Consider the following 13,598-nt stretch of genomic DNA (forward strand, 5'->3'; position numbering starts at 1 on the left):
AATGAAAAAGGAGGTCCATAAATTCATTTCTGAATGTGCAATATGCCAACGAGCCAAAGGCAGAACACTGCCACTACCCAGGCCTATTAGAGCCACTGCCTCTCCCAACACAAGCTTGGACAGATATCACAATGGACTTTATTGAAGGATTGCCCAAATCCCAAGGGAAGGAAGTTATTCTGGTGGTAGTGGGCAGGTACACCAAATATGCTCACTTCATAGCATTATCACACCCATATACTGTTCACACTGTGGCACAAGCCTTTGTGGACACTGTGTTCAGGTTACATGGAACTCCTGTCAGCATTATCACTGATCGGGACAGAATTTTTACAAGCAATATGTGGCAAGGAATCTTTAAAGCTATGAAAATTGAGTTGAAGATGAGCACTGCACATCACCCCCAAACAGATGGGCAATCGGAAAGGGTGAATCAATGTCTCGAGTCATACTTACGATGTATGGCATTTCAAGAACCAAAGAAATGGGCAGCCTGGCTTCCACTAGCTGAATGGTGGTATAACACCTCTTACCATACTGCAACAAGAGAAACACCATTCAAAGCTCTCTATGGCTATGATCCACCTATGATCAGTGAAGTGGCTATCCCCGGCCCGTCTGATGCTCAAGCAAAAGATTTCCTAAGTGACAAACAGAACACCCTGCGCCAGCTCAAGCACAACTTACAACAAGCCCAAGAGAGGATGAAGAAATATGCTGATATCAACAGATCTGAGAGAAAATTCAAAGTGGGGGGCATGGTCTACTTACGAATGCAACCGTATAGAATGGCTTCTTTTGGACTCAGGCAAGTCATTAAACTCACAACCAAGTTCTGTGGGCCATTCCGAGTGATGGAAAAAATTGGGAACTGCTCATACAGGTTGCTACCCCCCCAAATCACTATTCATCCTGTGTTTCACGTGAGCCAATTGAAGGCACACAAGGGAACCCATGCTGTTCCTGCGCAAGAACTGCCACTGATTGGAGCTGATGGGAGAATCAGAACAGAGCCTGTACACGTACTGGAAACTCGATCACTGCCGCGCAATGGCGTTTTGGTCACCCAGTGGTTAATACAGTGGGCAAACTTGCCACCCGAGGAGCCCTCCTGGGAAGATGCCAATTTCATCAAAAGAGTATTTCCAGTATTCTTCAAAAGCACCATCCAATCTTGGTTTCCTGACAGTAACACTTGAGGACAAGTGTGTGCTTCACGGGGAGGTATTGTCAGATTCCAAGTTAACTGACGAAGTGTAAGTTCAGATATCGCTTCAGTCATATGGGAGATCCAACGGCTAGCGCGATCTTGCCTGATCCAACAGCTCTGACAGACCCTGTAGCTTTCTACCCGTGGCTGCTCCTTTACTGTTTACTGTAACTGTCGGTGCTGTAACTTTCAGTTGTAAGTGACTATATAAACCCACGCCCAGCCGCGTGCGGAGTAATGAAAAATCATATCAGAAATACCTAGCTACTTTCCCTTCTGTTCTTAGTTTTAGTAGTTATAGTAGATAAATTCCCCACTGATCGAGGGTACTCCACATCGGGAGTCAGTTCGAGCTGTAGATCCATGTTGGGATCTGACACCACGTACCCGGTGGTCGTGGGCAATTCGTCTCCACACGCCGGCTCTGCCGTTGGGTCTCTTTTCCCCCAACCTTGACGGCGCCAGGGTTTGTTCTCCGGCGAGATGTGCTCCTTTGGTGTTGAGGTGCCACGGGTGCGTCTTCTTATGGCCCGGCGGTCATGGCCGTGTTTAGATCCGCATCCTATTCTTTGGATTTGAGTTCAGTGCCTCACCACCAACTTTTCTGCAGGATCCATGTTTGGGACGTCAGAGCCGATTCCTGATGTATTCCCCGTGGAGTCGCGGGATTTCATGAGCATCGCCGATACCCAGCTGGGCCGCGGCAGCGAGGGCACACATCTGTGCGGGGACGCCTGCTTAGGTTTGCTCAGAAGCCACTAGCGGCTGGACCATTAGGTAATTACGGATCTAAAAATCTCTCATGTACCATTTTAAGTCGTTTGTTTTCCCGGATAATGGTAGATGCGCCTGTTTGAGATACAAACTTCTTGGCCGGAACGAACCATCACATCTAGTTTCAGTGTGAAGAAAGCTATTGTTGTTGTGTATAGATTGATTTTCAGTATGGAAATCCTGTGGTGAGAGCTGGAGATTTTTGTTTTGGTTGGTATTTCAGTTATGGGATTTGTCAACACCCCGCATCATTATTATTTGTGTCGGATTTTTAGTTGCTGCAGGTGATTTTGGGATCTGTATTCAATCTGGAAAAATCGATGGGCATCTCATATTTCTCCATTAAATCAGCCATGCTATACTTGACAATTACTGAAATATTAGGCCCTGCTGTGCAATTGTTTTTTTTTCGTATCATGTTTTTTGATGCAAATTGGTTAAATGACACTGATTCTGCCGTTTAGTGCCAACATTGAGAAAAAGTAGGATGCATTATGTGTTATGGTTTTGAAACAATTATATTCTTTTCTATTTTTCTATCATAAATATGCTATGATGTTCTTTTTGCGAAGAAAATGTCGTATGATGTTTACTGAACTGTCAAAGCATATTATAAATGGGCAAACAAATATATGTTACCACTGATTCATCTTCTTCCTCCCAATCCATCAGCGGCTGTCCCCCGTGGATGAGTTTGCCGAAGCGCGGCAAGGTGGACCATACATGTAATGAAGGGCCCCAAATCTTCCAGTCGGATGGAGTCAGGGGCTTCTCTTAGTATCATCGAAGCTGAAATTTGCAACGCTGCTGAGCTTGGAAGTGGTGGGCAAAGTGGTGGATTCCCCCCTGAAGCCGGTGTGTTCCAAGTTTGCGCTGAGTGGATGGACCATGTATTTTTGTCAAATTCTTAACGATGTCTCTGTAGTTCTTTGTGATTTACTACAACAATGGCTCCTATACTATTTAGTCGCTGAAAATTCCATTGTTATCAAGAGCTTCCTTTTATTCTTAGTAATTCATACGGCACAGTTCTGTCTATTGAAGCTGTCCTATTGACAACTGTTGCTGTTTCATATGATACTCTCTTGACAGCAGGAACCTGATTCATGTATGATTTTGAAATGGTCAATCCTTTTCTGGTCTGCACATTTGTTGGAATTTTATGGAGCCAACTCTATTGTAGGTTTCATCTTATAATCCAAACTAATAATTATGATCTTGTTGAAACATGTTTGGTGATTAGTACACTTCAGAAATCTTGAAAAGAGTATTTATGCTATTATTGCTGACCACAATTTATTTTACTTTTTGATAATCATGATTGAAAGAGCCTGAGTTATTTTTGTATTACATTTTGTTCTCTAGTGCGCAAGCTGCTTGTTTCATTGTTGAGTAGATGACATTGGCTTGATAGAAACCACATTAATCTCAAATTTTTGATATTCACCATGTGCTTTTCTTTGTTGGCAGCACGAATGATGCAATAATTGAAGATATGAAGAAGGCTTACATGGACGCGCAAGAGATCGAGGAGTAGAACAAATAAGCTTTATGCAATGGATAATTTGCAAGGCAAGGTTCTCCATGCCTGTATGTACGTTGCTGCTTTTGGAATTTGGCAGTTGCTTACTGGTAATGTTTCATGATTGATGCTGAATTCCTAGATGCATTTTGTAAACATTTGGATTTGTCCAGGGGCATGCCTGTATGTACTAGATGTTTACTTGTTTTCACTTATCTGCAGAAGTGGTATGTTTCCTGTGAGATTAAATTAACTAGGTCCTAATTATGTATTATGTGAAATGGTATATATTAATGGATGTGTATTTTCTGGTTACCATACCGTGGTACTTGTCCTGATGGAACGGATTACCTACTTCATTGTTATTGGGCGTGCGATTATGTTAATGCTGACTATAATTACTTCATCTCTCTAGCGGTGCTCTAACAAAATTTAGTCTTTGGAGTAGTCACGTACTCACATGCATGCTCAATATCCTCCAGTGGCCAGGGTGACAGACTGACATCACGTGAGCTTGGTCAGTTGGGCAGCACATGCTGGTATGGGGCATTGGGTGATCACCACCATAGAACAACTGTTGGACATGTACTACAAGCTAGATTCTGTCCCTATCGCTAGCCCGGAATACACGCGCTGGAAAGGCTCTACGATGGGGCAGCATGCGTGAATACAGGGCCAGCTCGGATCCCAAGCACGGACGGGCGGCCTGGATTCCGGCCTGCCTGATGTTCGGCCTCCATTCACATTTTCCGACTATTGTTGGGCAATTTGCGCGTGCCGCTGGTAGGCTATTCCGCAATAGTGCCAGTTTGCTCTCCCTCGCTACACCAAATATATCTCTTTTTGGTCCATGAGCTTCTGAATTAGCACTTGAACCTCCTTCTCACGCATACGGTTTCAAGAACTAAAAGGGCCAACCTTCAACTTTTCAGGTTTATTCTTTAGTTTTGAAATACGCTTTTCCTTGCCTTTAAAGTATCACAGTCCCACCTGTGAAAGTCCACATGCGCAACACGCGTATGTATAAAATAATGGTAAAGTAAAATAATGCTATGAGTTTGTACTTCTTTAACTTTTGCTTTGGTAAAAAACCTCATGAAAATTAGTAATTAGGGCATGTACAGTGGTCAATAAGATTGGTTTATCTTAATCCCACCATGTAATCTAGAGAAGACAACACAAAAGTTGTACGATCAGTTATTTCTTAATATTATCCCTGGTAACTAGATATTTCCAAATATGAGGTGAGATATATTGTTGCTAAGAGACCATTTTTTAATTAAAAGAAAGCATACTTTTTTTCTATGATTTCTCTCTCCTTCAAAATATAATTTATCTTATGTGCCCTCCTAAGATAGCATCATTGCGCATGCCCTTAGATTACCAAAGTACCGTACCAATTTATTGGTACCACGTTTGAGTTTTACCTGCTCAATGATGGGAAGTGCATCTTACCTCAGATTAACGATGAACGTGTGGTCAACAAATTGACAGGATCAACATAAGCAAGTCAATGATAAGCTGATACTCTCTTCGTCCCATAATATAAGATGTTTTTTTTTTCCAGTTCAATTGAACTGCAAAAACGTCTTATATTATAAGACAACTAGTTAAAAATCAAAATTTTAAATTAGTGCAGCTATATAGCAAACAGCAGCCAAAGTGTTAGCGCGCTAAATGACCCCAAATGGCGCTAAACAACTTAGCGTGATGCCCCTCCAAACGGTATAGCGCTGTAATAAGACATAGGAATTTGTTCAAGGACAACATAAATTGCTAAATTTGTTAAAAGGTAGCAGGACACAACACATCATAATTCGAATGAGATTGATATTCTATAAAAATTGGAAGCAGGAGCGAATGGGTGAGCAAATGAGATTTAGCCAAGTTTACAACACACACGCAACCCTATTCCGGGGCGCCTTCCTCCCTCGACCACTGCCATGAAAACCATGGGCGTCCCTCCAAAAATAGCCCAGGTCTCTCGCAGCCACTACACCTCCCTCCACGAGCGCATGCAATCAAGGAGACTCGTCAGGGAGGCCCACGCCGGAGCCGAGCTAAGCTAGGCAGCGGCAGGGCCGTCCAAGTACGGCGGCCGACTAGCTAATGCGGATCGAGGCGAGGAAGATGGGAAGAGTCTCCCTTTGCTCGGAGGACGTCGATCCGCTGGTGTGGACGCCGGTCCCTGGCATCGCGGTGGACACGTTGTTCCTCCTCGTGATCCAGGCGCTGGCCATCATCCTCGTCTCCAACCTCTTCCACTCGTTGCTCCGCCGGTACAACCAGCCGAATGCCATCTCGCAGATCCTGGTAATCAATCAATCTGACATTCATTTCTCTGTCCGGGGCGTGGTTGAGAAAATGGGCAGTGCGGCATGTATGTATGATATCTGGCGTGGCGTGGCGTGCAGGCCGGCATGGTGGTGGGCGGCATGGGGCTCCGCAACGCGATCGTGCACATCGACGTGGACAACGTGGAGGACATGTACAACGGGTACATCGCGGCGACGCGCATCCTGTACATGTTCCTCGTGGGCCTGGAGACGGACATCGCGTCGCTGCGGAGCACGGCCCGGCGGTGCGTGGCCTTCACGTACGCGACGGTGGCGGCGAGCCTCCTCCTGGCGGCCATCGTGTCGAGCGGGATGTACGGGAGCATGATGCACTCGCCGGTGAGGACGCCCGAGATGCTGGCGGCGACGCTGATGGTGGCGCTGACCAACACGTCGTCCGTGTCGGTGGCGCGGATCGCGGACGACCTCAAGCTGACGGTGACCGAGAACGGGCGGCTCCTGGTGAGCGCGGCCATCGGGACCAACATCATATGCGTCATCGGCGACGGCGTGCTGCGGTCCACGAGGATGGCGAGGGAGAACAGCATGGACTTGTCGCAAGGCTTGGTGGTGCTAACCGGGGTGGGGCTGGCCCTGTGGCTGGTGCGCCCCGCGGTGACGCGCGTGAACCAGCGCAACGTCGGGCAACACCATGTGAGGAGACGCGACCTGGCCTTCATGATCTCGGCCATCTGGATCGTCGGAAACTTCCCGCAGAAGCTTGGCTTCGACGGGTTGCCCACCAGCTTCGCTCTAGGGCTGGTGTTCCCGAGGGAAGGGCCCGCGGCACGGTCCGTCGCGGACGCCCTGGTGCCACCCGTTAACGGATTGCTGATCCCCTTCTACTTCGCCACCATTGGGATGCGGATGAACTTCAACACCATGTCTGGCGCCATCATCCTGCCCGGCATTCTCATGATGCTGCTCGGCCTCGTCGGCAAGGCCATCGGCGCGGCGGTGGCCTCCGCGTACCTCAACATCCCGCTCTGCGACGCCCTCCGCTTCAGCGTGCTGCTCAACGTGAAGGGCCACGTGGACACCATGAACATGCAGTTCGCCAAATCAGAAGGGGTACGAAATCATATTCATATTTGAGTAAGATCATGAACGCCAAGGTCTAAAACGTGATCATGAACTACGAAACCGTGGCGCATGCAGGTGTGGGCGGAGCAAGCACTGTACGCGATGATCATCGGCAACCTCGCAAGCACCCTGGTGGCTGGTCCGGCGGCGGCGGTTTTCGTGCGCAAGGAGAAAGAGGCGTACGCGATGACGCACCAGGCCCTGGAGTCGTTGCGCGAGGAGGCGGAGCTGCGCATGATGACCTGCTCTAACAGCGCGCACTCCATGCCCGCCCTGCTCAGCCTGGTGGAGCTGATGGTGATGGAGCCGGCCAAGCAGCCCGCGGTCCAGGTCGTCCACCTGTTCGAGGGCGGCCATAAGCGTGCCGCTGCGGCGGCCGCGGCGGCGTCATCGGCGACGCCGTACCTGCCGCCAATCATCGACGAGTATGACGCCGGACGCGAGGCCATCAACGACATGAACACGGTGGTGGACCTGTACCTGCGGTCGACGGGCATCGCGTTGCAGCAGATCGACGTGGTGTGCAGCAGCGCGTCCCGGGACGTGGACGCCGTGTGCCGCTGCGCCGGGGAGGCGCGCGCCTCCCTGCTCCTCCTCCCCTGCTACAGGGAGCAGCGGTACGACGGCAAGATGGCGTGCCGGCTGGAGGAGCGGCGCGAGCTGAACGTGGGCGTGCTCGCCAAGGCGCCGTGCACCGTGGGCCTCCTGATGGACCGGCCCTACAGGAGCAGCGGCGCCAGCTTCCAGGTCCCCACCAGCGTGGACACGAGCACCAGCACGCTGCTGCACCCGTGCAGCGACAGGGCGGTGAGGCACGTCATCGCGGCGGTGTTCCTGGGCGGGGCCGACGACCGCGAGGCCGTCTCCGTCGCCTCCCGGCTGGCCGAGAACCCCAACATCGGGCTCACAGTGTTCCGGTTCGTGAAGCTCAGCACGTACGACACGGTGACGTCGTCGACCTCCAGGGCGGCGGCGGCCGCGGAGGGCGAAGGGCTGGGCCGGCCGTTCAACGACGCGGAGGTGGACGAGCGGTTCATGTGGAGGTTCTACGAGAACTACGCGGCGACGGAGATGGCCATGTACGTGGAGAAGGTGGTGGAGAGCCCGGCCGACGTGGTGGAGACGCTGGAGGCCATGGCCGGGATGTTCTCGCTGGTGATCGTGGGGCGGGCCGGGCGGCAGCCCAAGGATCTGCTGGTCGGGCTGGACGAGTGGGCGGAGGCCGGGCGGGAGCTGGGCGCCGTGGCGGAGATCCTGGCGTCCAATACGTCCATGGAGATGGGCTCCGTGCTCATCATGCAGCAGCACAGGGTGCTTGTGCAGCTGCCCCGATGACCTCTGCAGAGCCGGCGCACGTACGTACAGTATGTAAGAACGTAACATAGTGGTTGCTACAGTATATAATTCGTCACAGACAACATGCAGCTTGTGTATACTTAGACGAGTACGATTAGGACGATGCAGAAACTAACGACCGTTGTATTGCTGTGTGGGCATATGTAAGATCCGAGTCTAGTACTACGTAGGTACACACATCATGTACTTGTCAAATACTAGTAGTTGGGTGAGAATATCAGCACCGATTGTTTCGTGTCTTGACTCTTTACCAATCCACATCTAACGGTAGTCAGTCACCTCAGCCGTTAGTGGCACACCGGTTCAGAGATGAAACTGTAAAACCAGAGACCCGTTGCGCCGATGGCGCAAAAAGCATCGGCCAGCCAGGTTTTTAAAGCATGTGTATGTGATAGTTTAATGCATATACTCCTATATGATGTTAGACAAAGGAAACAATGATATAACTTGATGATAGCATATATTGATCTTGTAATGCTGATACATATTGTTCTAAGAAATTTATAATGAGCATAAGTAAATAGAAACTTACTTTTGATACATAGTGTTTTAAGAGACCCCAATGCTGATACATAGTATTGGCGCATCATATAGATGGTTGTAGTTATGAGCCGATGATCATCAGGCAGAGCCATTGATACATATGGCCTAAATATCCATTGGCGGTCCATCATTACCTAAAGCAGATATTCCTTCAATATCATCGTCCAGGCTCTAATAATATCTGTTTGTTTGTTGGAGATCATACTCTGACTGTGTAGTTGCGTCATTCAAACAATCAACAACATATCTTACCTGTGACAAAACATGATTTAGATTGTTATCATTGGATGTTGATCCTCCTGTAAAGTTGGCATCTATTATACGGTAAAGTTCTTTTGCTGCCATGTGATTTCCATTGAGGGTGCTACACTAGTAGAAAACATGGCCGTGGTCCTGGCCAGATCAGAGCATTAGTCTCGGTTCAAGCGGCTAGGACGCCGGCTGGTCCTTGGCAGACATCAGTCCCAGTTCAACTTGGACCTTTAGTCCTGGTTCCAGACACCAACCGGGACTAGAGGTGTTGCTGCCCTTTAGTCCCGGTTGGTGTCTGGACCGGGACTAAAGGGTAGGCCTTTAGTCCCGGTTTTAGACACAAACCGGGACTAAAGTTTTGCCTATATATATCCACGCCCCCCCTTTCCTCTGTTTTTTGGCCATAGAAGGGTGGGAGGTGTGTGTCGTGGTTCTAAGTCTGACAGTAGAATGGGGGGTAGGTATGGAGAGGCAAGATCTTAGCTATGGAGTAGTTGTGCACACAAATGTTTTACGAGTTCAGGCCCTTCTCGGAGGAAGTAATAGCCCTACGTCTCGGAGCCCGGAGGCGGTCGACTGGATTATATGTGTGAGAGTTACAGGGGTGCGAACCCTTCTGCCAGTGGAGGGGGGTGGCTTATATAGAGGATGCCAAGACCCCAGCCAGCCCACGTAACGGAGGGTTTAAAGTACATTAGGGCCGGGCGTTACTGGTAACACCCTACATAAAGTGTCATCATGACCATAAATACTACTTAATTACAGACCGTTTGGATACAGAGTAGATCTTGAACTCCTGGCGGTCGAGTGAGTCTTCATGGTCGAGTGTCTTCAGGTTCGTCGAGCGTCCTCTAGTCCGTCGAGTGGAGTACCTCTTGGTCGACTGGAAGATGGCTTCTTCTAAAAGATGTCCTCGGGGAGGGTACCTTGGACAGGTCCATGACCCTACCCTACGTACATGACTTCATCATTAGCCCCCGAATGGATCGAGGTTTGAGTGAGGAGGGAGTTGGCAATCTTTCCGACCTGCTTTCTGGTGCTGTAAAGGTGTTTTGCTCTGGATCAATGCCTTTCAAGTGAGGATGTCAACTTTCTTTCAGTCGCCTTGATCCATTCTTTATATCTGTCGAGTGAACTTTACGGACTTGGAGATTTCCGAGCGACGGATCGCAGGAGATCTTCCGTCTGACAAGTTATCCTGCGGTTAGCGGATTTAGTGGGATCTGAATTTTGGGAAGCGCGTGAAGCGGAGAAGACCGCGGTACTCGGATGGGATAAGGCAGGGACGCCTCAATTCCCGTGCCGCCTTTTTCGCCACGTATCGCCTGCGCGACTGTTTCGGGATTTGACAGGATTGCCTGAGCCTACCTGTCAGCCACTCGGAAGTGACTCCATATAAGGAACCGGGCGGAGGTTTTTTGAACAGTGCCTCCTCATTTTCCCCTCCCTTGTCTCCAGATTCATCCGCTGTGCTCGCCAACTGCCCAGCGCCGCTGCTCCGTTCCAGCCTCGTCGGCGACAATGGTGAAGGAGAAAACGGCAGCTTTGGAGCGGGCGAAGAAGGCGACGGCGCAGGCGAAGGGGAGGGCGACCAGTCGGGGTGGATCCTCGTCGCGGTCCCGCCTGCCATAGGGTTGGATCCAAGGGGATTGGATCCGTTCGACCATCACCCAGAAGGATCTCGACGACCTGGCCAACGAGGGGCTGATCGAGCACGGAGCAGCGAGGCTTTCGGGGACGGAGTGGCAGCCGCAGCCTCAGGAGGGTGAGTGTGTCCTCCTAGCGACTCATGTCGATCGTGGGTTTTCTTTGCCGCCGCATCTCTTCTTCCGGGGGTTTCTGAACTTCTTCGGGGCTCAGCTCCATCACTTCACACCCAATTCTATTGCCTATCTCGCCGCTTTCGTGTCTCTGTGCGAAAACTTCTTGGGTTGTCGGCCGCATTGGGGCCTTTCCAAACACATATTCACTTGCCGCTCTCAGACGGTCAAGAAGGCCAATCCGAATGACGAGAGAACCCAAGTAATCCAGATGTGTGGGGGTCTTGGGGTCCAGATGAGGAGTAAGAGTGCCTTTCTAGCTATGACCCTTCCCGAGTCAGTTAGAGGGTGGCAGTCGACCTGGTTCTACTGCCAAGACCAGTCGACGCCAGGGCAGTCGACTGGGCTCCCTCCCTTCACCATGCGTCGAGTGAACAAGCCATCTTCTCTGAAAGTGATTCCGGAGGAGAAGGCTCAGGTTAAAATGCTGATGGAGCGGGTAGTCCAACTCATTCGCGATGGCGTGACAGGCATGGATCTTCTGGAGGTTTTCCTTCGACGGCGTATCCAGCCACTCCAGTACCGGGGTCACCCGATGTGGTTGTACTCTGGTACTGAAGACGCCACTCGGGTCCACCCAGAAGAAGTCGACGATGTCACACTAGAGAGGTGGATGACTGCCATTACGGGGAATAAGGACAACCCTCGTGGAGCCAGGAGGATCCCGCCACTCAACCAATCTTATGAGGCAGACAAGGTATGACCACTTATCTCCGATTGTCATCATGCTTCGTCCATTCTGTTTTGATATAGATCAGTCGATCGACTTTTGTCTTGTTTGTTGTCTTTCAGGCCACCACTGAGTTGTACTCGATGCCCAACGGGGCGCAAGCACAGACCGAGGAGGAGGAAGGGAGCGGAGGCAAAAGTCAAGAGGAGTGGGAGTCGGTCGGCGACGAGGATGATGAAGATGCAGACTCCGATGAGGAGGAGGAGGAGGAATAGGAGGAGGAAGTTGTGCCTCCCCGTTCTGAAAGAAGGTCCAAGCTCGTCCACGACCCTGCGGTCGAATGCGGCAAGGGAGTCGTGCCTGCTGGGCAATCGACAAAACGCCCTCGGACGACTTCACCGGCGCCGACTAAGAAGGCGTCGAAGCAACCCCGAGCGGCCCCGACAAAGCCAGCGAAGGCCCTACCGAAGATGAGGATGGAGACCCCGACTGTTTCTGGGTAACAGCATAACTCATGTTTTTTTCCTTTTATCATGGATATATTCTTTGTCGACTCGATCGATGACCGACATATTTTTGAAATCGCAGTGCTGCTACTTCTGAAACTTCAGCCAGGCATGAGGATCAAGAAATGGAAGATGCTGCTACTTCTCATCCTGGTATGATCTGCGCAGTTTCTCTTTCGGTCGATTGGATCTTTATTTTTGACTTTGAACCTTTTCTGCAGATCCACCTAGCGTTATCATCGATCTCCCTGATGATGACGATGAAGCGCCGCTGAGGCAAAGGAGGAGCAGGAAGTCGACTGCTGGCAAGACTGCTCAGGTTGCGTCAGCACCTGAACTGTGACGCCCGGGTAATTAAGCTACAGTAATCCCCACTAATGTTGCCACGTCACCTCGGTGACTGTGGATAAACTCGCGTTAGATCCGAACCCGTTCTAAAACAAAAATCAAAACAAGAGCAAAGATAAAAAGTTTCAAAACCAAAACTAAAATGTTCGGGGGTTGTCTAAAATAGCAAACCTAATTATGGTGGGGTGCACAAAATTTTGTAAAATGTTTTGGCATTTTAATTAATCTAAAACAGAAAGTAAGAAAAGGGAAAAATATAAAAAAAGGAAAATAAAACAAAAGAGGTGGGGGGAAGGAACCCCCACTGGCCCATCTGGGCCAGCCCTTCCCCACCTGGCCCAGCCAGCCCCCCCGAACCCCCCCACCTGGCCCCCTCACCCCTGGCCCAGCCCACTACCCTGGGCCGGCCCAGCCGGCCGGCCACTTAGCCCTCCCGCGGCTAGAAACCCTAGCCGCCCCACCTCACTCGCCCCCACTCGCCCCCCCGCCCCGATCCCCTTTCCCCTGCCCCCGCCCCGATCCAGATCGGGGGCGAGACCCCCGTCGCACCCCTCATCGCCGGCGGCCCCCGCCGCCCCAACCGGTCGCCTCCACCCCCCCTCCTCCTCTCCACCGCCCGGACCCCCTCCTCCCCTCCGTCGCCCCCACGCGCGGGGCACCCGCCACCGCGGGGTCAACCCCGGCCTCCCCCGCCTCACCGGACGCCCTCCCCGACGCCGGCGACCGCTTCCCCGCCCGCCTCCTCGCCGGACGTCAGCGAGCTCCACCGCGCCCGCCCCCCTAGACCCTACGGGCCCCGCTGTGAGCTTCACATCTCCCCCCCTTCGCTCCCCTCTCCCCTCCCGCGCGCCACCATAGCCCCGCGCCCCGTCGCCGGCTCCGGCCATCCGCGGCCACGCCGCCCCCCCCGTTTCCCTCTCCTCCCCCTCGCCGAACGGCGCCCTCGCCCCCCCCCCGGCCACCGACCCCCCGGCCTTCCGACGTGCCCCCCCCGGCGACGCGCGCCGGTGCCGACGCCGCGGCCAACGCCCCCGCCGCACCACGGCGGACCGTCGACTCCCGCACCACCTCTCGCCGCGGCGGCCGCCCCGACCACCACCGCGGCCCCGCACGGCGCTCGCCCCACTCCTCCCTGCCGCTCCGGCCGCGCCGGCCCCGTCCACCGCTCGGTCGCCTCG

The 13,598-nt window shown here is 52.0% G+C and overlaps 1 protein-coding gene across 1 annotated transcript; it reads left to right on the forward strand.

Moving 5' to 3' along the window:
* The first annotated feature begins 5,547 nt into the window (after positions 1–5,547).
* LOC123089507 (cation/H(+) antiporter 15) lies at positions 5,548–8,501 on the forward strand. The gene is made up of 3 exons (XM_044511172.1): positions 5,548–5,819; positions 5,921–6,913; positions 7,001–8,501. Exons 1-3 carry the CDS (start codon positions 5,616–5,618, stop codon positions 8,258–8,260), a joined length of 2,457 nt encoding a protein of 818 aa, XP_044367107.1. The 5' UTR covers positions 5,548–5,615; the 3' UTR covers positions 8,261–8,501.
* The last annotated feature ends 5,097 nt before the right edge of the window (positions 8,502–13,598 follow it).

The sequence above is a fragment of the Triticum aestivum genome, chromosome 4B (genome assembly GCF_018294505.1).
Source record: "Triticum aestivum cultivar Chinese Spring chromosome 4B, IWGSC CS RefSeq v2.1, whole genome shotgun sequence".
Taxonomy (NCBI): Eukaryota; Viridiplantae; Streptophyta; class Magnoliopsida; order Poales; family Poaceae; genus Triticum; species Triticum aestivum.

What these genes read in the sequence shown, in the direction of transcription:
- LOC123089507 (XM_044511172.1), top strand. Translation starts at nt 5,616, where the DNA reads ATGCGGATCGAGGCGAGGAAGATGGGAAGAGTCTCCCTTTGCTCGGAG. An exon ending in ATGCCATCTCGCAGATCCTG is followed by an intron (nt 5,820 to 5,920) that starts GTAATCAATCAA and finishes CGTGGCGTGCAG; the next exon opens with GCCGGCATGGTGGTGGGCGG. An exon ending in AGTTCGCCAAATCAGAAGGG is followed by an intron (nt 6,914 to 7,000) that starts GTACGAAATCAT and finishes TGGCGCATGCAG; the next exon opens with GTGTGGGCGGAGCAAGCACT.